A 26,713-nucleotide genomic window follows, 5' to 3' on the forward strand; every position below is an offset into this window, starting at 1 on the left:
TTTCATTATATGATGGTTTGTATCATTTTAGTTGAATTCAAATGATGTATAAGGTAACCATTTACGAGTTCTTCCATGGGGCCTGCCATTGTTGTGTGTGACGTCAGACAACTGCTTCTTCGTGAAGTCAGCGTAGATGGATTTGTCGCAGGAACTCAGACTTTGAGCGGCGTTCCATTCCAGAGTTGTCTGGATTGCGGCATAAGGGCCCTTATCAGACCTACCCAGTATGATCCCAACCAAAACGACTGGTGTGAAACCTCTCCCCGCCAAGTAAAGAATGCTAATGTTGCTCCGTGCGTGCTGGATGTGTGATACGACTGTGTGAAAGTTTATACGATGACAGTATGTCAGTGTGTTGTGTTTCAAAGTTGTTCTACTGCTCCCAGGTGGCCCCAAAATGAAACGAGTGAAGAGTGCTGCCATTAAAAAAAAAAAAAAAAAAAAAAAAAGAAGAAAGACACAATTCAGAGTCTTGGGTTTTAAAATTTTACTCAGCGGAAACATCAAGCAACAGATTGATGGTTCTACTTATTTTCTCTAACAGCTTCTTATTTCTTGTAATGGGGTCTGAGTGAGTATGAACATAGTTTGCTGCCAAAACAACACACACACACACACACACACACACACACACACACTTCAGCCGCTTGTATCCCTGATCTCATTCTTTCAGTCACTACCTTAAGGTTGTGACTATAGCCGGAAGGTAGGTGGAATTGAACATTGAACGCTTTGCCTTCCACCTCAGCTCCCTCTTCACCACATTGGTCCCATACAATGCCAGACAGACACAACCATTCGTCACTCATGGTTAATTTCACTGAACGTATTGATATTTTCCACTCAGTATTTCCAAGAAATCTTAGGGTTTTAAGAATTCAAGCCTCAAGGTTGTTTGCGGGACTGTGAAAACATTTGCAGAGAACAAAGAAGAGACTCTGTGACAGTAAATAAAGATATTTATTCGTTTTTGAGAAGAATCTCAACTCATGCAAGGATACAGCTCTTGTAAACAAAATCACTTGAAAATGTGTTATAAATGTGCACAGATCTCTTCTTTTACTGGTGTCAAACTCTGGAATGTACAACATGTGGAAGTGAAGTTGTATTACAGATATTACATGAAGAGTTGTCACCCAAATAGCCAGGTCCATCTTTCCCACACTGCGACTATTTCATTGCCCAGCCATGTTGTTTAAGAGCTGCATGCAAAAAGGAATTTTTTTTTATGTTAGGCGTCGACCTCTGGCGTGAGTGCCATGCTCATCAGGGTCAGGTATACAGTATCAACTTGGAGTCCAGGATTTAACATCATGGGCGCTGTTACACTTGAATTTTTGCGCTCATGCACACACACACACACACACACACAAATTACACATGCAACGAAGCCTGAGGATGATTTAAAAGCAAATGAACACTTCATTAAGACATTTGTGAGATAAAGATATTTAAAACAAAACAAACAAGGACTTGGAAATGAAACCTGCTGGAAATATTGTGAACAATACTCAGGGGTGAAATACTCCACTAACCCGCATACAGGCCAGAGAGGGTTACACTAGGTACTGTACTGGTCTCAGTTTCTCAGAAGCATCTCAATGTTGAGATAAGTTTGTCAGCACAGAAAAAGCAGCAATGTACAGTAAGTAACCCATTTGCTTTCCTGTTTATGATCTTCATCTTAAAGGCCCTTCGTGTAGGGTTTGAGCATTTTAGCCTGCGGCAACTCCCAGTGGTTGTATCAAACAGGACTAAGAGTCGGCCGTGCTAACAGCTCTGTGAGGCTGGACTTGGTGCTTTGAGCTAAATGCTAACATATTAAAAAGAATATTGTTTGCAGAGAGCACTTACACTTCTGAATTGGGGGGAAAAAAGGAATCCTTATTACAAATGTTTCTGTATGTTATGTGTTATATAAAATCTTTTACATCAGCCGATAAATTGTTATCCAACTATTTTAAACTCTCCTATATTAATATCAGCCTAAAAACATCCAGTCTCAGTTAGGCAATAATGTTAACATGCTGATGTTTATAATGTTTACGATGTTTTCTTTAGCGTGTTAGCATACTAACAGCGGCGGCAGAGGGAAATGTCATTAGTTGTGCAGGTATTTGGTAAAGTATTGAAGAGTAACTTTGCCGACTTCCAGTGCTTGTCGCCTTGCTGCTGTGATGTAGAAGTGTTCTCCGGGGAGTGCCAGGACACTGTGACATCACCAGAGAGACCAGACAGGGCAGTGAAACACTGCTCTATAGCCTGGTGTTACTTAAGTGTTAATCTGATGGTGTCGCTAGAGGATACACCATCTGTTAACGGGGAATGGACACTGCAGCTGTTAGATATTCCTGTTGGCGGCATTACATGAAAAATCAGGGGCCTCATCCTGTGGGACCATGAATGTCTGTACAAAATGTCACGTCATTCCATCTAATATTTATTGCCATCTTTAAGTCTGGTGGTTATGCTTTTAAACCCACAGACTGATGGTGATTGCTATTCCCTAGAGCTCTGACACTAGTGTGCTTAAAAAGACACTGATTGCTTCAATTTGCAACAGGATTGTCCCACTTTTCTACAAACGAAAAAACTTCCACCGAGAGAATAATTTGAAGGTTTATATAATTACGTACAAATTGTACACACAGGGGCTCCTCCATTTCATTAATATTGCTTGGTTAGCTTCATTTGTATACTTGTAATGTGGGAAGATAAGACTGGAAGAAAGACACGTACAGTAAGGACAGCACAACTGAGGAGTGCTCATAACACGTGACCGAGCAGAAAGATGAGGTTCTCTCAGATCATATCATTCACTTTCATTCAAAGGGGGATGGGGGGGGACAGGAGAGGAAGAGGTAGCATGGGCCGGGTCAGGGATTTGAGGGATGATGGTCAGATTAGAAACAAGTAAAGAAAAGCAGGTTGTGGAGATTATCATAAAGAAGCAGCTTTTTTGATAAATATGCCAATGAGTTGGTCGGCAACCCTGTTAATAGAAGACTTGTCTTTATAGTTTTGCATGTGGATTCTGTCTGCATTACCTGCAGACCATGCCTCTGGCTAAACCTCTGAGAACAGTCCCAGTGGGTGAAATAGTTTGACAAAAATAGAAGAGACCAGCACAGAAGAGGCCCTCTACATATTATTTGACTAGGCATGTCAGTAGACTTAAAAAATATAGATATACAATATCATGCTGCAAAATTTCCAGACACCATCATGGTATATGTAAGCTCCCGTTACAAACACTTTTATATATAGTTAGAATTTTGTTTTTAAGAGGCACAGTAGTGTTACCCTGGATAGGAATGCTAGAAACCATATAAAAGACAAAGAAAAATGAAAGCAGAGCTCTCTGAAGCGCTGTAGCCGTGGAGTGGAGTACTGCCGACAGGCGCAGTGCAGGAAAGGAAAAATGATTTGCCGTGAGGATCAAAAGTTTTTAACTGAAATTGAACATTTTCTCATTTTTAAAATCAACGATTTGTGCACCATAAAAAAATATGAGAAAGAAAATCGGGAGAGGAAGAAAAGTGCCCTCCTCCCCGCTTTGTACAAAGTCAGTAGTACTGAGAGCGAACCTCCTCCCTGAGGGGTCCAAGGAACGCCTGAGTGAAGGGGAGAGAGCTTGAGCGTCAGAGTTGTAAGTCCAGCGCAGTAGTTTGAAGTAAGGCCTCATTTTTTTTTTGTGTTGGCAAAATAAAAAAAAGAAGAAATAACAGAAACATATACATCTGTAACTTAATTACATCTAGCTTGAAAAAAAAAAAATATATATGTGCAAAATGTAAATCTTACAAATACGGGGAGAGTTTATTTTTGTAGATCACTGAAAAAGGATTTGTGCTCCAGGTGGTTCATCTGATTCCCCACCCTCTCTCCGTCCATTCAACTATCCATCCAACCGCCCTCCTGCTTTCAGGTTGGTCGAAGGCCTGCAGCTGACCTTGAGGCTTGCTGTTGATTGGGGCAGGGGGGTTCACGTCGAATGGGTGGTCCGCTTTAGTTTTTCTATCTCCATCTGCAAGGACACACACACACACACACACACACACACTCAGTATGGCGCTGGTAGACCAACACAAAGTGCTGTATCTGCCGTAGGTAGGTTGAGCCCATGATTCAGCCAACATCATCCCCCATGTGAGGCACAGTGGTGGAAGTGTCCTTCTGTGGAATAAATGCTTTTTTACGGGCAGGGTGCAGCCGAGTTGGAATGACAATGAAGCCACGTGCTGGAGGAGAAACTGAGCTGAGCAGCAGATGTCTTTTAAAGAGTATGTTGAAAAATGTTGAAAAATGTTGTTTTGGTGAATTTTTTTGCTTGAGGATCCAAGAATTTTTTAAAAGGAACACAAGGTCACTTCTGGTTAGAAACTAGCCCAAAACAGATTAGCCAATTGATTTCAAGCATTTTTAGTGTGAGGAGACACGAAACATTAACTTCACAGATCAGCAAGTCTGGCAAACAGGATTCAGCTTTTAACTGACTTGAGCTGCAATCAGACAAACCGTCTGTTTGGTTCATTCGTGAGTATTCCCAAGATGGACGCGTTCCAAACTTAGAAACGCTAACAGAATAACAGTCCCCGAAACTGGGCATCGCTACAACACACACATCCAAGAAGTGGTGATCTCCAGAAAACTTAAGTAAAGTGATGAAATATTCTTCATACCAAGTACCAAGAGACTTTGATGACTCAGTAGGGATGAAACAATTACCGGTTTAACGGTAAACCATGGTAAAATTCCCAAATGTTATTATTACCGTACACATTTTAATTACCATGATAACCGGGTACGGTTACGATTCACACTGTTGGTGGTTGGTTTTACTGAATAATTAAGTAAATATAATTTCTTAATAAAGCTCAGCCACCGCAGCTGTCCCACGCTCTTTGAAAGGTTAGGGGGCAGTGGTAGACTGGACAGATGGTTGCAATTCACAAACCACCAGATGCCACTAAATCTTACACATCGAACCTTAAATTAGAGAGCTTTAGAACTTCATTATCAGGGATAAAGTTTAGACACTCTTCTCGAGGTTTAGACTGTTCTGAAATACCTTGTACTACATAGAATCCACATGCTAGTCGAATCGAGGCACCTGCTGAACACGTTGCTATCCTACAAGAAAATGAGTCCTTAAAGTTAAGAGTTGCTAAATAAGCTTGAATTGAAGGCTGAAACCCAATCGGCTCTGATATGCAACCAAGTCAAGCAGCTGAGGGAAGATTTAAAAAGGGCTAGCAAAGCTGCGAAAACCGAGAAGCTGGCACTGGTAATTGAGTTGAATTGAAGAAGTTGCCACTGTCACTGTGGCTGATGGGGGGAGGCAGTAATGGGCATTAGTGCAACCATTTTTAGTAGTTGATTTGGTATATTCAAAAAGAAAAAAGTAAAGGGATCTGCTTCTATTTCCTGTTGTACAGTAGATGTTGTTTTATTCGTTTTTTTTTGTATTTTATCATTATTGTTGTGTTAATTTTTAATGTACATTTATGTCAATATGCTTTTGTTACCTGTGCCAACGAACATCTGCTGCCAGTACTGAACCAGAGAGCCTGGGCTGAAACACAGGCTGATATAAAACACTGCCTGAGGTAACGGCCCTAAAATACTGAAAGAGCCCAATGTCTTTCCAGCAACTTCATGGACCACTAGTCTTTCAGTGTTAATGAGCAAAACAAAACAACGACACGGTTAAGTTGACCCTGAACTGAACGAAGATCACATGGCACAGAGGCTGCAGTTTTTGTAAACAGTGATGCTCACAAGGCATAGTCAAAGGTGATGCCCTAAAGCCGTGAAAAGTTTGACCTACTTACAAATTTTTAGGATAGTTGTCTGCTTCTCTATTGACTGCTTGGTCTGATCCTTTTGTTTTTCACAATTTTCCCTTTTTTCAGAGCTCTCTTTCACCTCCTACTGCTGCAATTCACTGTGTACGGGCGACAATAAGTGTGCTTTCTGGACGTTATCAGGGGACAAATAGCATCAATACATGGCTAAACTAATGACAGTACTGAATGTAGACAGTGCAGCATGTGTGGCTCTGGGGATCGGAGTTACCTGCAGGGCCACGCGCTTTAGCCTTTCCTCATCCAGCTCTCCTCGTAACTCTGCTATCTCTTTCCTGGAGATAAACACACACATATACACACTTATTAGCACATGTATACTCATGCAGCGTAAGATTCAAACTCATGTTCTAACTATGTGTTCAGGAGATTTAAAATCACAATACAAATGTGTTTTAAAAAAAAAAAAAAAAGTAAAATAACGCTTAAACGCTAATACATTGTTGACCTTAAGTTCAACAAACACAACCAAATGACTGATTCTAGGTATCATGAAGCACTGCGTCTACATCACTGAACTGAATTCATGGTTAATGAGCAGTTGACTACGTTACATTTTGTTTCTTCTGAGCCAAATATCTGATTTTTACTCTTTAAAACAGCAATACAATATTTATATTGACAGTCTGACCTACATACAGTACAGGTGGGTGTAGCAAAAGGAGAGAGAAGTCACCCGAATTCGAACCCGGGTCTACAGGGTACTAAACATGCAACATTGACCTCTAAGTTGCATGTTTGTGAACTGTTGCCAGTGTGTGAACCAGGGTCGGTGAAACCCTGTGTGAGGAGCACCCTGGGATAGGAAGAAGTACAGTTGGCGGATGTGTGCAGCGCCTATGCACATGGGTACGCTTCCCAAAGGGGAGGGCAACTACGGTTATTATGTGCTTGTGCTGCCATACTAACAAGCCTGGTTCTTTGGCATTGCGGTTGCATGTTTGGTACCCTGTAGCCCCGGGTTTGTGACGGCACTCACCCTTTGCTACAGTGGGATATGGAGAAATGTTAATTAGAAAATTGCTGTAGGCAATGTAAATGCAACTTTAATTATTACTATATCTAGTGACTGGAGAGTTATATGGTGTAAACAGAAACAACAGAACAGTCTATAAGCTTGGATCCTTCCATGACACATTCAGTTTCCCATTTCTACTTTTCAAGCTAGCATTTTCAAACTTTTCGGTTCTCATCCACAGTAAGTTTCATTACATTTGCTGGGTCTTGAGCAGCTCTACGGACAGCAGCAGCTCCTTCATCTGGATCCTCAGCTCTTCCAGCTGCGAGTTCGGCTCTTCGGGCTCCAGCCGGGCCTTGCTGCCCTGCGACACGCTGTCAGAGCTTGGGGCTGCCGCGGGACTCTGCCTAGCCTCGGCGGGCTTGTAGAGTGACGGCGACTGGGATAAGGTGCTTGTGGAAGGCTGCGAAGATAAAATGAGAGAGAAAATTAGAACACAGCATTAGATAGAAATAGATTTGCAGAGCGTGAGGAACTCTACCATTTGCATTATTTTCCTACTCATCAAATTATTCAGTGATCCTTTGTGCATTGTCATCCTGAATTCAAGATTTTCTTCTTTTCTTTCAAACATTTGTCTGGTCCCATCCTATATTCAGGCATGCAAACTCCTCGCCTTTTGGCGAAGTTTGCCGATTTGAAACCAGAATGGGTGATCTATATGATTTGTGCAGATCTGATGAGAAAATATTATATAATTTTGTGTGTGTGGGGGGTTGTAGTAATGTTGCCAATTTTATAACTTTGCCCACTTTTATTAACCAGTAATTAATTGTTCTGAGCAGTGGGAGCAACCAGGATGTAATGTAGGCTAACGTCAACAATAAACATGTCTGCATCGGTGTTATTTACACTGGAGACGCTGGGGACATGTCCTTATCACGTTTTGAAAGCGTTTGTTAAAAATGCTTTGAAAAATAGCTTGCAACATCAAAGAGTAAAGAACAAATGAAAGTGCTTTGAGAAAGGTTTATAGCAAGAATAAACAAGCTACTGATTATAAAATGACCCCAAAACATGCAGCACCAGTCAGTAACTTCAGCAACTTCTTGTCACAGTTTCTATTTGTCCAAATTTTCTGTTCACTCTGTGCGAACATGACAAAAGAGGAGGGAAGACTAAATCATGCCTGCATGTGTGCCAATTCAGCAGGGCAGATATTACATGAGAAAAGTTCATCTACAGGAGAAACATATGCGAAAGCAACACAGATGGTCTTGTGTCACCAGTATAGTGCATCGCCACATCTCATAAGCTATGTGTATCGTCACACCCCTAATCTGAGCCCTTATGTCCCCACTACTTTTCAACACAACGTGAAGCCCTTGCGGTATCTCGGTATCTTTCTGTTGTTGCAATAGACAAATGCACGTTATCTATACAACATGTAAGCTTAAAAAAAGACCCCTCTTCCACTGTCTCTGTGCGTTTCTCTGTTTCTCACCCCTGACCAGTTTGCACCCCTGTACATTATCCCTGTGTCTGTCTCACAGAACAGAAACACTTCTACTCTATCAAATGTAACAATCTATACTGACCCCAAGGGACCCGCATCACTATGCAACCCCCATGTTTTTTTATGAATCAATTTATTTTATCTGGAGGTAAGCCTAGCAAGGTGTAATCTCTATCTGTAATCGCACAATTGGCTCACAATCTATCACATCACACACATTCTACTCTGTTTTATGCCTTTTCCTGAGATTTAAATGCAGATGTAGTTACTGTTCCTATTAACACTTGCCAGTTGAGAGGTCTTCCATCTGTGCCTCATTCATGAACCCTCTTTTAAACTCTTACAGGTTACTAGGCTTTGTTCTGACTGCTCGTCTGTCTGTCTGTGTTTGTTTTTCATGATAGTGGTGGACTGATGCTGTGGACCCCCAGCTGAACAGCCAGGTCTAATTAGTCTTGCTTAGCCATGACCAATCCAGACTAGATAGCATCTAAGGCAATTATAAGAAATGAATTGGAAGACTGAACAGCAGGTGGTGGTCCTCCATCTCTCTGTGTGTCTCTTTCCATCTCCCTTCTCTCCAAGCTTATTTCCGTCACAAACACTGTGCCGAGAACTGCTTCACCGTCAGGAAGGTGACAATTGACTGTCTTGTGTTTGTCAGATCAACTTTGTGAGAGTGTGTGTGGGTAAAAACTTTTAATATCTTTCATGTTGTTAATATTTTGTAAGTTGCTGAAACCCTACCATTTGCACTAGTGAGTTTGTTTAAACTTTAGCATCTTCTATTTTCAGGTGGAGTGGAGGAGTTAAGTGACAAATGCTCTCTCTCTGCGAGGTCTACTCTATGCTTTCAAACAGGAGGATGTTGCGATAAAAAAAACAAAGGAGTTAACACTATGGCAATGTAACACGATGAATTATATGAGTGGTGAGTACGCATTTCTTAAAGCCATGATCACTCTAAGACAAATGTCTAGAGCTTTAGATTATATTGTTTTTGTTGAAACCTTTATTTTTTTTAGTTATTTTCTCCACACCAATAGCCTTATTTATGAAAGGTCACACGAGAGGGCAGTCCTGAGCTGAGGAGGTCACATGAGGTGAAAGTTCATGGAATTGCGTAGGCTGCATCCAGGTTGGAACTAGAGGCCAATGTAAGGTTAATTAGTTTAATGTCGGGAAACGTGCTCAATTGAAACAAAGGAGGAAAAGAAAAGGAAACTAAAACTGCCAAGGGTGTGTGCCTCAGACCTCAGAGATGCTACCGGTATGTGAGTGATTGCCCTTTCGTTTAAGTGTATTAGGTATTTGTTTTCTCTACAGTGGTTAACATTGTGTTTTATTTACATTCTTATGGTGTTAATGGTTAAAATGTGTATGTTAGTGGTCAGCATAATATTGTTTTTAATGCTGATGGAGACCTATAATTAGCAGGTATTCATTAAAGAAGTTTTATATACAGTGGGTACGGAAAGTATTCAGACCCCTTTAAATTTTTCACTCTTTGTTTCATTGCAGCCATTTTCCAAAAATCAAAAAAGTTAATTTTATTTCTCAGTAATGTACACTCAGCACCCCATCTTGACAGAAAAAAACAGAAATGTAGAAATTTTTGCAAATTTATTAATAAAGAAAAACTGAAATATCACATGGTCATAAGTATTCAGACCCTTTGCTCAGTATTTAGTAGAAGCACCCTTTTGATCTAATACAGCCATGAGTCGTTTTGGGAAAGATGCAACAAGTTTTTCACATCTGGATTTGGGTATCCTCTGCCATTCCTCCTTGCAGATCCTCTCCAGTTCTGTCAGGTTGGATGGTAAACGTTGGTGGACAGCCATTTTCAGGTCTCTCCAGAGATGCTCAATTGGGTTTAAGTCAGGGCTCTGGCTGGGCCATTCAAGAACAGCCACGGAGTTGTTGTGAAGCCACTCCTTCGTTATTTTAGCGGTGTGCTTAGGGTCATTGTCTTGTTGGAAGGTAAACCTTCGGCCCAGTCTGAGGTCCAGAGCACTCTGGAAAAGGTTTTCGTCCAGGATATCCCTGTACTTGGCCGCATTCATCTTTCCCTCGATTGCAACCAGTCGTCCTGTCCCTGCAGCTGAAAATCACCCCCACAGCATGATGCTGCCACCACCATGCTTCACTGTTGAGACTGTATTGGACAGGTGATGAGCAGTGCCTGGTTTTCTCCACACATACCGCTTAGAATTAAGGCCAAAAAGTTCTATCTTGGTCTCATCAGACCAGAGGATCTTATTTATCACCATCTTGGAGTCCTTCAGGTGTTTTTTAGCAAACTCCATGCGGGCTTTCATGTGTCTTGCACTGAGGAGAGGCTTCCGTCGGGCCACTCTGCCATAAAGCCCCGACTGGTGGATTGCTGCAGTGATGGTTGACTTACTACAACTTTCTCCCATCTCCCGACTGCATCTCTGGAGCTCAGCCACAGTGACCTTTGGGTTCTTCTTTACCTCTCTCACCAAGGCTCTTCTCCCCCGATAGCTCAGTTTGGCCGGACGGCCAGCTCTAGGAAGCGTTCTGCTCGTCCCAAACGTCTTCCATTTGAGGATTATGGAGGCCACTGTGCTCTTAGGAACCTTAAGTGCAGCAGAAATTTTTTTGTAACCTTGGCCAGATCTGTGCCTTGCCACAATTCTGTCTCTGAGCTCTTCAGGCAGTTCCTTTGACCTCATGATTCTCATTTGCTCTGACATGCACTGTGAGCTGTAAGGTCTTATATAGACAGGTGTGTGGCTTTCCTAATCAAGTCCAATCAGTATAATCAAACACAGCTGGACTCAAATGAAGGTGTAGAACCATCTCAAGGATGATCAGAAGAAATAGACAGCACCTGAGTTAAATATGAGTGTCACGGCAAAGGGTCTGAATACTTATGACCATGTGATATTTCAGTTTTTCTTTTTTAATAAATTTGCAAAAATTTCTACATTTCTGTTTTTTTCTGTCAAGATGGGGTGCTGAGTGTACATTACTGAGAAATAAAATTAACTTTTTTGATTTTTGGAAAATGGCTGCAATGAAACAAAGAGTGAAAAATTTAAAGGGGTCTGAATACTTTCCGTACCCACTGTAATTGGTATTATTCTTAGATAAACTGATGATTTCTTTATCTGAATGTGATAACTATTCATTTCTGATCATTTATTTTAATTTGAGTCATGACCGCTGGTGGATTATATTTGGAGTATAATCTGAGTAAAATGTGGGGTAATAGTCACAGGAAAAAGTCATCCTGCATGAAAATTGTGAACACTAGAAAGCTATTGAAAGGTTATTAACCTGTCCAACGAATTGAACTTTGTATGGATTCCAACTACTGACTGTAAAAACTTCAATAAATACAAAGAGAGAAGATTTGAAAGGAGTTGAGTTCTGCAATGAGTCCTCTGTTATCTCCTAAGCCTTTTTCGAGTTTAAGGCAGACACTGAAGCCAAACCACAAAAACGTCCACAATCACTAAAGTCATTAGTCACCCTGTTAGGAATGGTGGTAGACTGAAAGTCTATTACAAAGGGAACGTTTTTGGATAATATTGATTTTTCACAGATTTATGAAATTAAGTAAATTTTCAAAATTGTTTTTAAAAGTCCATGTGTAATCATGTTTTCATTACAGTTATAGGTAAGACAGTTTTCTAGGTCTGTCACTAACGGTTACATTAACAATAGATTATTGTGACAATTATGTTGATTAATCAATATAAAATGTCAGAAAATAGTAAAACATCCCGACAGCTCTCTGTTCCTACTTCAGCTCTAACGTCCAGAGATTCTAATTAAGGTGATTAAAATATAAACGTGATGTGTTTAAGTACACCTGAGGGATTCCAACGGTTATTTACTATCTGCTAGCATTAATTGCTGGTCAGTGCTCAACTGCTCTCCAGTGTTGCTACTTTCAATGGGAAGTAGCTAAAGCGGGTTGGCCGTTAATCGGAAGGTCGGCGGTTCAATCCCCGGCTCCCCTGGTTGCATGTCAAAGTGTCCTTGGGCAAGATACTGAACCCTGAATTGCCCCTGGCGGCTGTGTGTGAATGTTAGTATCCGTTTGAGCACTTAGGCTCAGTGTATGAATATGTATGACTGGTGAATGCAGATGTAGTGTAAAAGCGCTTTGAGTGGTCGAAAAGACTAGAAAGGCGCTATACAAGTACGGAGCATTTACATTTATCAATATGCATCTAAATCTAGCTCTAATTTCATAGACTTTTTATGAAGGCTGAGAGACAGTGGGATAAACTCTTGCTCACATTAAATCATTCAGAACAATAACAAAGGAGAAGGGATTCTATAGACAATGGGGATTAGTGATTGAGGTGATTTCTGTCTCGCTGATGATTGGTCATGCTGCTCGTCTTGCTAACATTTTTAAGATCAAAACAATACAGAATCAGGTTTCTCTGTCTAACAAACTTCGTCTTTGGCTGAGCATACAGACACCAGTTCACAATGCAAGTTTAATAGGTAACAAACGAGAGTTTCATTTTTTTATTATTATTATTATTTTTTTTTTTTACAGAAAATGTCAATACAGCTTGTAAAAAGTAAAAATATGAAGCCTGCTATCAGCACAGCACTGACTCAAACCCTGAGTTTCCATTAAGACGATATCATGCCATATTTGAATAATAGTGCTCAAAGTTACCTTTCTGGTGTCTGTTAGCTTTGGTTTGGCTGCATCCTCTTCATCGATATTGAAGGATTTCTCCACGTTCACATCCTTGTTGGGCTGCAAGGGAAGAGTTTTTTCATTTAATGTTTGATTTAATTTTATATTTTCATTGATTTCTAATACCAGACTGGCTAACCTGACTGATAAAAGCAACAACCCCCCCCCCCAAAGTGATAATATTCTGCTACCATTCAGGGAAGTGCGTCTGACATTTAATCTCACGTAATAATTTGCAAAGTGCAGCTGGCTGATGTCTTGTTATAAATCACTGCTCTGAAAGATGATTAAAGGAGAGGAAGGCAGGCGGTGAGGCCTACGGGTTTCCATTAAGTTTGCGTTTGCCCACCTCTCATATAGTCAGGAAGTGGTTGTCAAGTGTGTTTCAATAACATGTGTTACTGGTGATAAATAAATAAATAAAAACATGGGAAAAGATGCTGCGTCCTCACACACCTTTGTGTCTGTGAATGTGAGTGAGCACGACAATGGGTAAGTAAGTGAAGGGAGGTGACAGGTTACTGCTGAGGGCCGTAGGAGAGGTACATCAATTTGTGAAGAGAGTGGTAAAGAAAAAAACAGATCCAATGTGTAAAAAAAGGACTGCAGCATGAACACACAAAACAGAGTGAAGATATCTGGTGCATGCTATGCTGCAGGCTGGGCTGGGTAAACCTCAATGCTTTTCTGGTAGCAGCTGAAACACGTTCGTAGCATTAAATATAAAAAAAATGATCAAAAACTCTAAGCTGGCATCCAATTTTCAACCTATTCTTAAGCAAAGCTCCTTTTGTTAAATGATAAAAATGGTTTTGTTGAAAAACATGTTCATATTTCTAAATGTGAGGTTTAAAAAATGTGCCAGGTATTGCATCGACACTCCATCAAACACGTTGAGGTGCCTCCGTCTGACACAATGGATTTTTTTTATGCATCCAATAAACATACAAGTTTAATCTGGAGATTCTCCTGAAATGTGATTTTACTCAGTTAGACTGTTGTTGTCGTGAAAAGTCACCACTCAGATGGCCTTGTTGAACTAGAGCAACACACAGTACGCTTGCAGTTGTAGAGTGGTGGTAAAGTTTGATCTTTCTTTCGCTCACCAAAACATATAGACTAGACAGCAGCTTGCTGAGAGCACATTAACACACAGCGGTTTCATTTTAGCTGTTAAGAAATGAATAATGTTCGTCTTTTTAACCAGTGAAAGCAAATGTCATCACAAGCTAAATTACAACTTTTTTAAGTTATAATTTGAAGCATGCATTAATGATTAGGTAACCCGAGGGGCATTTAAGTCCATAATATGGGACATAGGAGTAGTAGGACATACTGTATAAGGCTGAGTGAATGTTACTTAAACTTAAAATGTTAGTATGTAGTTTTTGGTATGAACTGTGTCCATGTATCCCGTCACCATAATCTGTGTGTGAGTACGATGAGTGATTGTGTGGTTGGCTCACCGAATGTCCTCCACCAAACTGGGCGGGCAGCCTCCTGCCAGGCATCTTTGGTCTGTTAGCAGTCGGGTGAGAGAGCTTCTCCGAGGTAGACGACAACTCATCAAAACTCATCAGATCTGTTGAGAATAGATGAGGCAGGAAGAGACCGAGAAAGAGAAAATAACAAAGGACATTTACTTCAACGTTTCAGCTGTGACAGAGAACATCCATGCTTCTTTTTATTGGCCTTTTATTATTATGATAGGACAATACTTTATACCTTTATACCAGTACACACTTTATACCTCTAGAGGTGATTAGAATTAAGAAAGGAAAACAGAATTTCTGTTTACAAGAGAAACTCAGAGCAACAGAGTAAACCTGGAGGACGTGTTGGGTTTGCACCAACAGTTTGTGCTGATCAGAAAACAGGCAAATTATACTTTACAGGTTCATTAAGGAATAAAAGAATGAAAATAAAAGCCACGGTTTGAGAATTTATGGTATGCATTTAACAGAAAATATATGGTAACTTGACAGAAAGTTTGTTTACCAGTGTGAAGATATGAGCACAACAAATGTAAAGAGAAGTAAGAATGAGTTATTCCTACTTTTATTTTAGTTTACTTACTTACTTAAGCAACTGTTATGTAACAGCACACAGAGTGGTGAAGTGCTGCAGTTAGAAAGCTTTGCAGGAAAGATTGGATTTTCATGTTCCATGGCATGTGCGCCAGACAGACTTCTGGTAAGCAGTGTGGGGTTTTAGCAGCTCTTTGTCACCTTTACAAGGCATCTGTCACAGAGAACTCTCCAGAGATTTACATTCAGGTTGGCTCTCATGAATCCATCTCAGATGGCTTTTCTCTGTGACCTTTTGCCTTCCTATCCGTTCTCCTGTAAATCCATTTATCACTAAACTTTTCTCTTCCACTCTCAAAGCATCAACCTCTAAACTATTAATATTCTCAATGATTTCTGTTCCTGTTTTGCTTACCACTTCCTGTCTTTTTTTTATTTCTGACTTACACTGTGCTCTGCTTTCTTTATTTAGGGTGATGCAAATTAAAGCTCTGAATGTTCTTCTCACATCTTTCACTTTTTTAATGAAGGTAAGAATAATGTAAGGGTGCACTCAGCTGTGTTGTTACGCTATGTCTCCAAGAGTGGAGAACTCCTTCTCTGCTGCAACGTTTGTACAGATGAAAGCAAACGTTATCCAAAACTCTGTCCAAGCACATTTTAAATGAAACAGACTGGACAGAGTTATGTCCTTAGGCCAACCAAAACTGGCTGAAAGCTGAGGTGCTGCAGTGTCTCCTGGCCAGCTGGTGCTGAAGGTCAGATCTCTACTCCACAAGCGTTAGTAACATTAAATTAGTCTCCGGGTGAAGGCGCATGATTCTTTCACAAAATACTTCACATTTGTCATGAAGCTGACCTACAAGATAACTAGTGTGTATGTGCTGTAAGGCACACATGCTGTACTGTGTTTAATAACGTGGTTGACGACGTTATAAAATAAATGCATTGGGAATTAGGGAACTTATTTAGAGTCGTAGAAGATAAGAATCATGATTCTTAAGCAAATCAATCCTTTAATTTTTTTAATTTAAATTTAAATTGAAATAAATTTCTAATATTTACTCTTGGAATGAGAGAAAACAGTAACGTTTTATTTTTTACTGAATGTCTGCTGTAGTAAAAATACTGAAGATTTTTACATGAAATCACGTAAAAGTAATTACACAATTATTCAGGATTTTAATTGTAGTCTGTAGTCCACACTGTACATACCCATTTCCAAGGGCTTCTCCCCCCAGTCGCCAGACAGTGTTTTGGGTTTGGTGGGCAATAATGGCTCAAAGTCGGACTTTGGTCGTGTGGAAGGCACCTCTCCATTGTGCCTGCAGATAAGAGGGAGAAATGTAACAGAAAAGGGAAAAACAGGTACTGTATATACAAGAAACAACATGAAATAGCTGGAATCTTCCTATCTGTCCACTGCAAAGGCTATATCATAAAAAGTATCGCATAAAGTAGACACTTTCCAAACAGGCTGCATGCATCAACAGGTGCTGGACTGAGAGATGAAGACTGAGAGACAATAGACTAACTTGAGGTTTGGCGAGGGAGCGAGAGGCTTGTCAGGCCTCTTTGGCGGGAAGCTTCCCGGTCTGCCTTTCCCAGGAGGGGGGGCTGGCTTCTTGGGCGGGACCACCGGCGCTGCAGGCTTGGATGGTTTAAGATCACCTGAAACAGAGAAAGAAGAGTTGAGAGGGGAGTTGGGAAAGGAAAGACGGACCAAATTTTTGTTGAAATTGTGAAAAAAGAAAAGAAAAACAAAGAGGCATAGTGAAAAGTCGCACTGTAGAGAGAGACAGGAAAGATGGGGATGGAGGGAGGGGGGACATGCGCAAAGGGTCTCTTGCTGAAATCAAACCGTGGACGTTGCAGTGATGTGGTTAATGCGCCTTAACCATTAGGCCATTCATGTGTTTTCAGACTGAGCCGATTCAATGTGGATGTGGTCTCTCTCTCCACCTCATTACCTCTCGCTCTCTCATAGGGGAGACTAGAATATACAGTATCTCACGAAAGTGAGAAAACTGTACCCTCACAGTTTTATAAATATCTGACTATATCTTTTCATGTGACAACACTATGTACTCACTTTTGTTGCCAGCAGTGTTATTTTGACGTGACAGCAAATTTACACTGTTATACAAGCTGTACATTCACTACTTTACATTGTAGTGAAGTGTCATTTCTTCAGTGTTGTTAGAGAGGAAGGCTGATGACTGAATTATTGTATAGTTTTGTACAGAATTATTTATAGTGACTTCTAAATGTTTTGAAAAACTACTAATTATTTTTTTCTTCTATTAATTAATTCATTTCTTCTAATGTTTTTTAGATAATACAGTAGATAATACGATTGTGGTATTTATTGCATTGTATACATATATAGAGAGAGAGGCAGCTACAGCTGAGCCAAAGTAGCACATTTTAACATTTATTTAACCCTAATGTTTTTTGGGCTGATCAGAAAAATGATCTGATCTGGGATCTGTTGAACCCCTAAGTTATATTAGTTGTTAAAAAAGCTCTACATAACCACTGAATGCTAAATAAACAATTAGGTCAGACATTCTTGTGAGGTGAAAAAGATGCGACACTGACAGTATAGACAAACACCTAATTTCCTGTGTGTGGCTCAGTAAGATACTAACATCTGTCTCTTTACCAAGAATGACTCAACATGTAATGTGATCACATAAACTGACCACAGATATCAATGCCTCCAACAACAAAGCCACCAGCACAGACGTAAAAATCTATTTTCATTTCTTTCTCTATTTCCATCTAGCTTTACAGCGGGGTGTGATTTAGTGTCGTGTTCATTTTGCCGTGCTGTTTTTTTAACTAACCGTAGATTCTAACAAACCACGTTGGAAATGCGTGTCACCTTAAATGGTAACTGGACTGTGCAGCCCCTTTCTGGTCTTCCAACCACTCAAAGCACTTTACACTATGTCACTTTTTCATTCACACATTCGATACACTGATGCAATGTGTCAACTGCTCATCAGAAGGAGACTAACACACACACACACATTTTGGGTTCAGTAACTTGCATAAGGACACTTGCAGACTGGAGGAGCCAGGGGTCGAACCACCGACTTTCTGACTGGCCCACACTTTAACACATTATGCCTTTTATTCAGTGATTCAGTAGATTCAAAACCATAACAAAAATATATGTCGCTTAACTCTTTGAAGCTTAGAGAAAAGTAAGGGAGGCAAAAAAGCAAAGCACAAAGCAAAAGGCAAAGAACCAATTACAAAGAGCTGCAGGGACAGTTTTTGTAGATACAAACTTGAACCTCAGAATTGATAGTGTATTCAGAAGTTAGTTTACAGGCTCTGGTAGTCAGTGCAGACTGTGCCTGTAATTACACTGATAACTACCTGCTATGACAGACAAATCCACTGTGAGCATAGGCAGAGTGTGGAAGGGTCAGATTAGGATTTTATTAGGTAATAGGCTAGTACTACACATAGCAGTATGCAGTAATGTTGGCAGTAATAATTTTTGATGTAGTAATGTGTTGATCTGGTTGTATGAACATTGCCCCTCTATGAATTTAAACTTTAAACCTGATTTGTTTTCTTGCCATGGTGGGCGCACAGAATTTCTGTCCAATGAATGGATGACCTTAGCACACAAATTTCTTCACAAATTCTGGTTCACTTGCAAAAAGGGCAGTTTGAGAGCAAACTGCACTGAACAAAAAACACAACAAATAAAACCCATTGTATTTAGTCTGGACCACAGCAAGTGAACTAGCGGACTTCCTGGTCTGAACGCGCCCTGTATTTCTCTCTCTTTTCAAAGTTTTTTGACTTGTTTAAAACTGTGTCCCACCAGGTGACAAACATTGTGCTGGTATTTAAAACTTGAGCAAAGAGGAAGTTTGAAAATGCAACAGTATCTTGAGTAAAAGACTACATTGTCTTAAGGTGTCTGCCAGCACTGCTACTCACACTAAGTATACATGGAGGGAGAGCAGCATGAGTGACAGAAGATAAAGGCTGAAGCTTAGAGATCTCAGAGACATCTTGGAGAAAATCCAGCCAAAAAACAAATACAAATTTGTGTAGCAGAACTTTGTTTTTACTTCTTTCTTACCCCATTAAATATCTCACAACCACCTGTGACTAAGAAAAGTATAAATAAGTACAGAAAATATATAATGTGTTAAGCTATGAGTAGAGAAAAAGCCCGCTAGCTGCTGAGCTAATTTATGCTGTGTAAAATGCCGCAGGCTTTAAGCTAATAATGGCCACAAGAAGTTCGAGCAGTTAAACGTCAACATCACAATAGAAAAATATAAAATTTGATCAATTAGGAGATAAATCTAGTAGTTAAAACCAGTGCAGCTACAAGTGTGAAATGCTTCTCACACACTGATGTATCAGTGTTAACTATCGAATAATCTCACATGGCACATTTTACTCCAGACTTTTAATTTAGATGTTTTCTGGACATTATAGCATTATTATTATTATAGCATGTTTGTTGTAATGGGAGTATTTCTTTATAGATGTATAGGTGCTTAGGAAACACAATGGCCCATGGAAAATGGAGCTGGTGGTGACACGGACCGCAGTGCATGAGGACTCGTGTCCCAAATTTGATAGACAAAAACAAAAATTGGTGCTTTGAACTATGTGAACTTACTTAATTAATTAATTAATTAATTTGAACTATTGCTGTGAACAATGTGAGGACATGAGAGGATAAAATGAAATAGGAAGGGTAAACGTGGATGTGAGAGTCCTACCTCTGTCCTCTGGCCTGATGAGATGAGGCTTCTTGTCGGCACTGGGAACCTCCGGCTTGTGAGCTGAAAAACGAAACATGTTTCACAGATAGTCACCTCGTTTGTCCGACCTGGCTGATTCAAGACTCACAAGACAACGCAAAGGAGCACACAGTTTCTCTCAAGTACAGTCGCACAAAGAAAAACCACTGCTCTCTGGCACATCAACACCTCCCTCTAACCAGGCATTGAGAGACAGCATGTATAGCTGCTTGCACTCATTTGTGGTTTTTGTGAGAGACACATACACAAAAAGAATCTCAACATACACAGGAAGTCTATGTACAAACTCATTTTCACTGATGTCTCAGAAAGAGAGGCGCGTGCGCGCGGACACACACACACACACACACACACACACACACACACACACACACACACACACACACACACACACACACACACACACACACACACACACACACACACACACACACACACACACACACACACACACACACACACCAACCTGCGACACAAGGCAGAAGGATATGAATGCAAATTCTGTGTTACTTCCTGTGAAGGAAAACAATGATGCATTTTGCAAACTGGAGATCTTGGTGTTGATATGAAACACTAAAGCTGCCAGTAACACTGAACCACCATGAAACTGTGCTGCATTTGACTTTCATGTTTGGTAAAAGAAAAACTAGAAAACTCTTTAAGAAAAACCATCATGTCAATATGGAACGAACAAGGGTTTCCTTGGAAACTTTTCAAGTACTGAGTTGAGTCTGCATTTACAGCTTAGTCCCTTGGCGCCTTTGACAGTTTCAGATGTATTTTTGTTTTCTAAAAAATAAAACAAACTCAAAATAACCACTATTGACCTCTGCACCAGTACACTCTCCCCCACTTGTAAATTCTCCCTGTAAACCACTTGCCTGATCTCAGTATGTTTACATGCACTCAAGTCACATGATTAATGACTGTGGTAATCTGATTTCTGAAACATCAGGTGAACATGAAACACAGATTGTGCTGTTTTTATACTGACACTGTTCCCGCAGACTGGGAATGTGGTTACCAAAACATCCCTTTTAAGATTGTTATCTCCTTTACCTGCTGTGCAGAAGAAGAAAAAAGACGGCACACGCTAAGTGGGTGATGACATGCTAGGATTATTGAGGGCAAAAATGTCACAGTAAACACTATTATCATGATTATCAAACTTTCCTGAAATACTAGTATTAGTAATTAGGTACTAGGGTGAAATTACACCAAGAACCTAACAAACATCCAATACACTTTAAACACCATAAAAACCTTGAGCACAACCTAGACTCAGAAGACAGAAGTGACGGACCGTGACACAGTTTCAACCCTGGTGGACCCTGATATAGCTGACGCTTGAGACAGCGAGATCTAATGTACTCACTCACTTAACGTTACGACTAAGCGCACATAAACCTGTCATTTTAGTAGGTTAATTAGCTAATGTTAGCAAAGCAAGCTACGGCCACCTAGGCAGAGCTCTAAAAAAAACACTGAAACACAGTAGTTATAGTAAAAGACATTGTGGACAGTATTGTTGCCATCGCTATGTTTCATCATGGAATATATTTGTTTTAGCTTTTTTCATTCATTCATTCATTCATTCATTCATTCATGTTCTGTGGCCCCATACTGCTCTGTGGCCCGGGGGTTGGGAACCATTAGGTTAGGAAAGAAACTATGCATAAACAGGTACATTTCTGCTGAAGAAACACAATGTGTTACCTATTATGCTTTTCAACATTTTATGACTAATCTTCAATGTTATAATGTTGGATGTTCATGTTAAACATGGCCAAAGCATTAAGAAATGAGGTTAAAGTATTTATAAGAAATTCCTTTTAGCAAAAACCTCAGATGTCCTCCTGTTCTGAACTGCTTTTTCTCTCAAGGGCTCTGTTCTATGTATTACGGAGCCAGACGGAGCCGGTGTTCCATATATGCTCATCTGCTCCCACGCTAAAGGCACGGCAACGCTCAGCCTGCCCGTTCCGCCCATCAACAACAACAGCCTGGTAACATGTTTCAGGCTTTGGCCAATCACAAGACAGGAGGCTTTGAGAGGGAGGGGGCTTAAAGCAGAAAGGAGGTCTCCTTTAATTAACTCTCAAATCAAAATTTTTTTAGGAATCACTCTGTACGCTATTAAGCTATTGGCATTGGTCCTCAAATAATTGTTTATCATTAGAAAAAAAATTACAACAATATCACAAGAGATATTTGATATACAATGATTAATTACTGGCCCTGCGATGGACTGGCAACCTCGCCCGATGTCAGCTGGGATTGGCTCCAGCCCCCACATGACCCTGTACGCAGGATAAGCGGTTGACGATGGATGGATGGATGGATGGATGGATGGATGGATGATTAATTACTGTCATACCAAAACATAACTTTGTCACAGTCACTGCTGCAAGCAAAGACTTTGATGAACTTCAATGCATTAATCCTTTTTTTTTCGTAATTCCATCCATCCATTTTCTATTTTCTGACTCTTATACATGTCCAGGTCACATTAATATAATTAATTATATCATTAGGAATTACTGTTATATACTTCTGGGTAAGTACTAAAAAATGTGATAAACAAATAATTCTAGGTCATATGATTCATACTTTGGTTGGTAAGATCATAAAAAGGAAATATATTGCATTCTATGCGGCATCAAAAAGGTTTTAAGACTTTGTGAACCATGCAGAAACCCTTATAGTGTGACTTGTCTTGGTCATGTGATTTGAAGAGGCAACTGGCACATCCTTCACATGTAACAACCATCAGATAGCTACACAATGGTTCCTTCTTTTTTTTTTAAATATTCCCAATCACACCATTACTACACCATTATGGATCACACATGGTTTAACCCATCATAATCCAACACTATGGAGAAAATGCCTAGTTTATTTACTGATCCCTGAGTCAACGTTGGTTCTTAAAAGGCACAATATGTAAGAATTGAGTCCACCAACTGTCCACCTGTCAGATTCATAGAATACGAGGTAGCTTATCACATATCAGGTCATAACTGCTACTAACTGCCCTTAGCAAGTTAGCTGAGTTAGCCGTGCAGCTAACTTTGCGGTCCTACATGTCCCAGCTTGAAACTAGCAGATATCCCTGCAACACAATACATAGACATCTTTGACATAAAGTCTGAACAGTTACTTCTTCCCATTCTGTTACAGATATATCTCACACAGTGTACCTTATTAAAGGGTGAGTGGAAACATTTATTTTAAATGAGAGACTAAATGAATTAGATAGTAAAATCACAAATCCTATCAATGCTCATTTTGAAGGTAGATGCATTTAATATAAAGTGAGCTTTTGGTAGAGAACCACTGCAAGACACCTCAAGTAGCACCTTCTCCTCACACTTCTCCTCCTCACTGAGTTGATGGCATTTAATGAGGTGGTGGGTGTAAAGTGCTTTTTACCTATGCTTTTTGACGGTGGAGGTGGCTTCTTCGGTTTCTGACAGGAGGAGAATGGAGGTGAGGAAAAAAAGGTCAGAGTGACATAGAGATGACTCATTAACACATAATAACATCTATTATCTCTCATACAGACACCCAAAGATTGAGGAAGGACACAGGGACAACAAATTGGTCAAATTTGTTATACTTATTACTACTCCTACTTTGCTATTTGACAAAAAGGCTGTCAGCTGTATCCAATTTGTTCCAATTCAGTGCATGTTTTGGGTCTTTTTGTAGAGCGATTTAACCAGTCAGACAACATGGCAACAGCGACTGACAGGAAGAGTCTGCACTAAGAGCACACTGAAAGTTGAAGAAAGTTCAGACTCTTCCAGTAAGTCAGCTGCTTTTGCTTGGTAGCCTTTTCAATTGTGTTTCAGTACCCCGTGACAGGGCAATGTCTCTCCTGTTGCACTGCATATCTGTAAAAAGCTCCAGTTCTTATTTGGCTTACACTTTGCCACTGCCTTTCTGTTTTACTACATGTGCACTGAAAGAAACAAACACTTGTAAGTGGTTCTATTTTAAGTAAGGAATTGATAACAGGATGTACTGAGGAAAGTTAATCTGTCTTTGCATTATTGTAAAGCAGTGTGGACCACTGTGCGCGGGTACCAATAACTGTACAGAATAAAGATGGCGACAGCTGTAGCTTCTAATGCTTGACAGACATGACACTACATTTTCACTGACTAAAAACTAATGGAGGTATTGGTCAAAAGACTAGAAGAGGTTACCACTGATTTCCAGAAGCCACAGGCTACCAAGGCATTAATGTCTGAGCACATTGTGTGTGATCAGAATGTGTTCCAGAGCAATGGAGGAACTAACAGAGTCTGTGGTCTTTTTTTGTTTGTTTTTTTTAATCGCAGGCACTGACACCTTACCTCTTCGGACTCCTGCCTAGGTGATGATTTCATGGACCCTCTCGACGTGGGAGTCTAAAATATAAACGAAAGGACACAGAATATAATCACGGAATGAAATCTGTGAAAACCTCAAATCCCTTTCTGAGATGTCACCTGACAGGTCCTTTAAGTGAACACAGTAAGCATTTCAAATCACTTAGACTCAGCCTTCATACAGAACAAACACAAACCTAGAGAGCTCTTACACAGTTCCCCGGACACTCTTAACATGACCCGAAGCCCTGTCTCATAAACTGGTTCACAGATCATTAAAGACAAGTCTTCGATATAAGCTAAAAGGCATCTGGCTGATTATCAAGAGGCCTTTTTACATGTGTAGAAAAGCTTTCATAAGAAATCAAACAGGATTTAGGCAAGCTGTGCTTACTGCTCCATAATATTAGTTAGATGTATAGGCACAGCACACCATATGTCAGAGCTGAGTTAGCCACTACAGACACATAACATTTCCAGATGCACTGAATATTTAAAACATCCCCAAATGTTCTGTAGGGGATGGCGATGGAACAGTGAATAAGACACATGCTTTAGTGTGGGAGACCTGGGTTCAAGTTCCACTGTGACATCCACCAATGTGTGCCTGAGGAGAACACTTAACCCCTAGTTGTCCGGAGGTGAGCGACCTCTGACATAAATAGCAATTGTAAGTTGCTTTGAATAAAAGCGTCAGCTAAATGAGTAATTATTATTATGATCTTTGAATGAGAGAGGAGTGAAATAGTTTCTTGACCAAATAAGTTGTGGGAAACGAATTTATTGTTGAAAGTAAACAATGGAGAATTATTTTGTTAACTTTTGACCAATAAACAGAAGTGAAAGATCTCTGCGAGTGCTTTTTCCTTTAGTGGTGAGTCGCAAACCGCCACCAAAACCGACTTAAAACAAGTCACTTAACTACACAAAAAACACAAACAGAGGAAAAGAGAGGCTTCACGTCCAGCGATCAGTGACAAGTGAGGTGAACAGCAAATAAACATGTACAGAGAAGTGTTAAATGATACCAGAAGATGAAACCAACGGAAAGCCACGCTTGTGGTGATGAACTTACAACAGTGACGAAAATGCCTGAAACCACAGCCGAAGGTGAGCGGCTGTTAAAATCACGCTTGGACTCTTTTTTTATAGCGTTTATGGTGCAGGGACATAGAATTTTTTTCCACAATCTGGTAACAAAAAGTTGGCATAGGTATCGATTGAAGTACTGGTTTGACTGGAGACGTTTCGATTCCACTTGATACTGGGCTGTTTCGGTCGATACCATAAAGGTATCGAGTAGCGATCACCATCCCTCCTACTACTTCACTTAAAAGTCCATTCTTAGTGTATCTGTCCTGTAAGTTGGAAATATCCACACGACACTTGTGATTGCCTTCCAAACAAGTTGTGATGTCAGAAATACATCTGATGTGTCCACATGTTAAACTGAGATTTAAGATGAGGACAGAGAAAGTTGCATGTGAAAACAGCCCTCTACTGTCAAACTCTGCACATACACTTGATTCTGCACAGTGAAGTGACGATAAGCAAAACACATTTTTTGAGTGGATGTAAAAATTCTACAACTTTGACCAATGTGTGTGCAATTTGAAAAGCTTGAATGTGGGGATAGATCATTTCCTTTGTTTGCAGGAAATCATACCAATGGTGTTCCCACTTTATCCTCAAAACATTAACAGATGCACAGAACATTTTAAGATAACTACTTCTCACTTGGCGTCTGCGACTAACAGATATTGATAATGAAAATCAGTTTCATTATCGAACAATCAATTGTAATGATAATGGAAATAATTGTCAGAAAATTGTTTAGTGTCCGTCACAATTTCCAAGACCCCAAAGTCACGTCATTAAATGTATGTTTTGTATGACAAAAAAATATTCGCAAAAGCAGCAAATCTTCAGAGCTGAGAAAGCGGAGCTAAAGGAAGTGCTTGGTATTTTTGCTAAACAGTTAATCAATTATCAAAACAGGTAATCGCCAAAATGATCTCACCTCTTTCTCCGCTTCAGGCATCATGACTACAAAGTTGTCAGGGAAGACACCTTCTCTGCCCCCGAGCTCGCCTCGCCACCAGCCAGGCTCTCCTGTGTCCTGTTACAGAACCAATAACAGAAGAGCGAATGATGCCAGCACTTTAGTATTCACTTTGTTTTATCTCTATCTAATATGCCTTCATTTGGCAGCACAAAGCTTCACAAAGCACCTTTTAATGTTAAAGTTATGTTGCAGTAGGGAGGAAGGAAGATGTAAAAGTGGCTCAAAAAAGGAACCGTAAAAGGTCACCATGGAACAGTAGAAGCAAAAGAACAAAAACAACACTTAAGATCATTTTACAAGCACTTCTCTACAGTCTCCACTAGATGGTGGGAGCTGTATGCATATGTGTTGCTGAGGAAGTCACAGTGACTTGATATCATAGTCACCATTCCTAAAT

The 26,713-nt window shown here is 40.1% G+C and overlaps 1 protein-coding gene across 1 annotated transcript in view; it reads right to left on the reverse strand.

The window, feature by feature from the left end:
* Positions 1-944: 944 nt before the first annotated feature.
* Positions 945-26,713, reverse strand: part of LOC119908534 (CD2-associated protein) — a 65,817-nt gene continuing 40,048 nt past the window's right edge. Inside the window, exons 9-19 of the mRNA XM_038726283.1 lie at positions 26,272-26,370; positions 24,237-24,290; positions 23,308-23,344; positions 19,834-19,896; positions 16,603-16,738; positions 16,283-16,392; positions 14,507-14,622; positions 13,017-13,100; positions 7,083-7,291; positions 6,082-6,145; positions 945-4,030 (exon numbers count right to left, since the gene is read on the reverse strand). Of these exons, the coding sequence (XP_038582211.1) occupies positions 3,989-4,030; positions 6,082-6,145; positions 7,083-7,291; positions 13,017-13,100; positions 14,507-14,622; positions 16,283-16,392; positions 16,603-16,738; positions 19,834-19,896; positions 23,308-23,344; positions 24,237-24,290; positions 26,272-26,370 (1,014 nt within the window). The 3' untranslated portion in view covers positions 945-3,988. The remainder of the gene's footprint in view (positions 4,031-6,081; positions 6,146-7,082; positions 7,292-13,016; positions 13,101-14,506; positions 14,623-16,282; positions 16,393-16,602; positions 16,739-19,833; positions 19,897-23,307; positions 23,345-24,236; positions 24,291-26,271; positions 26,371-26,713) is intronic.

This window comes from Micropterus salmoides, unplaced genomic scaffold (genome assembly GCF_014851395.1).
Source record: "Micropterus salmoides isolate LMB-PRFRI ecotype aquatic unplaced genomic scaffold, ASM1485139v1 Ms_hic_scaffold_18, whole genome shotgun sequence".
Lineage (NCBI taxonomy): Eukaryota > Metazoa > Chordata > Actinopteri > Centrarchiformes > Centrarchidae > Micropterus > Micropterus salmoides.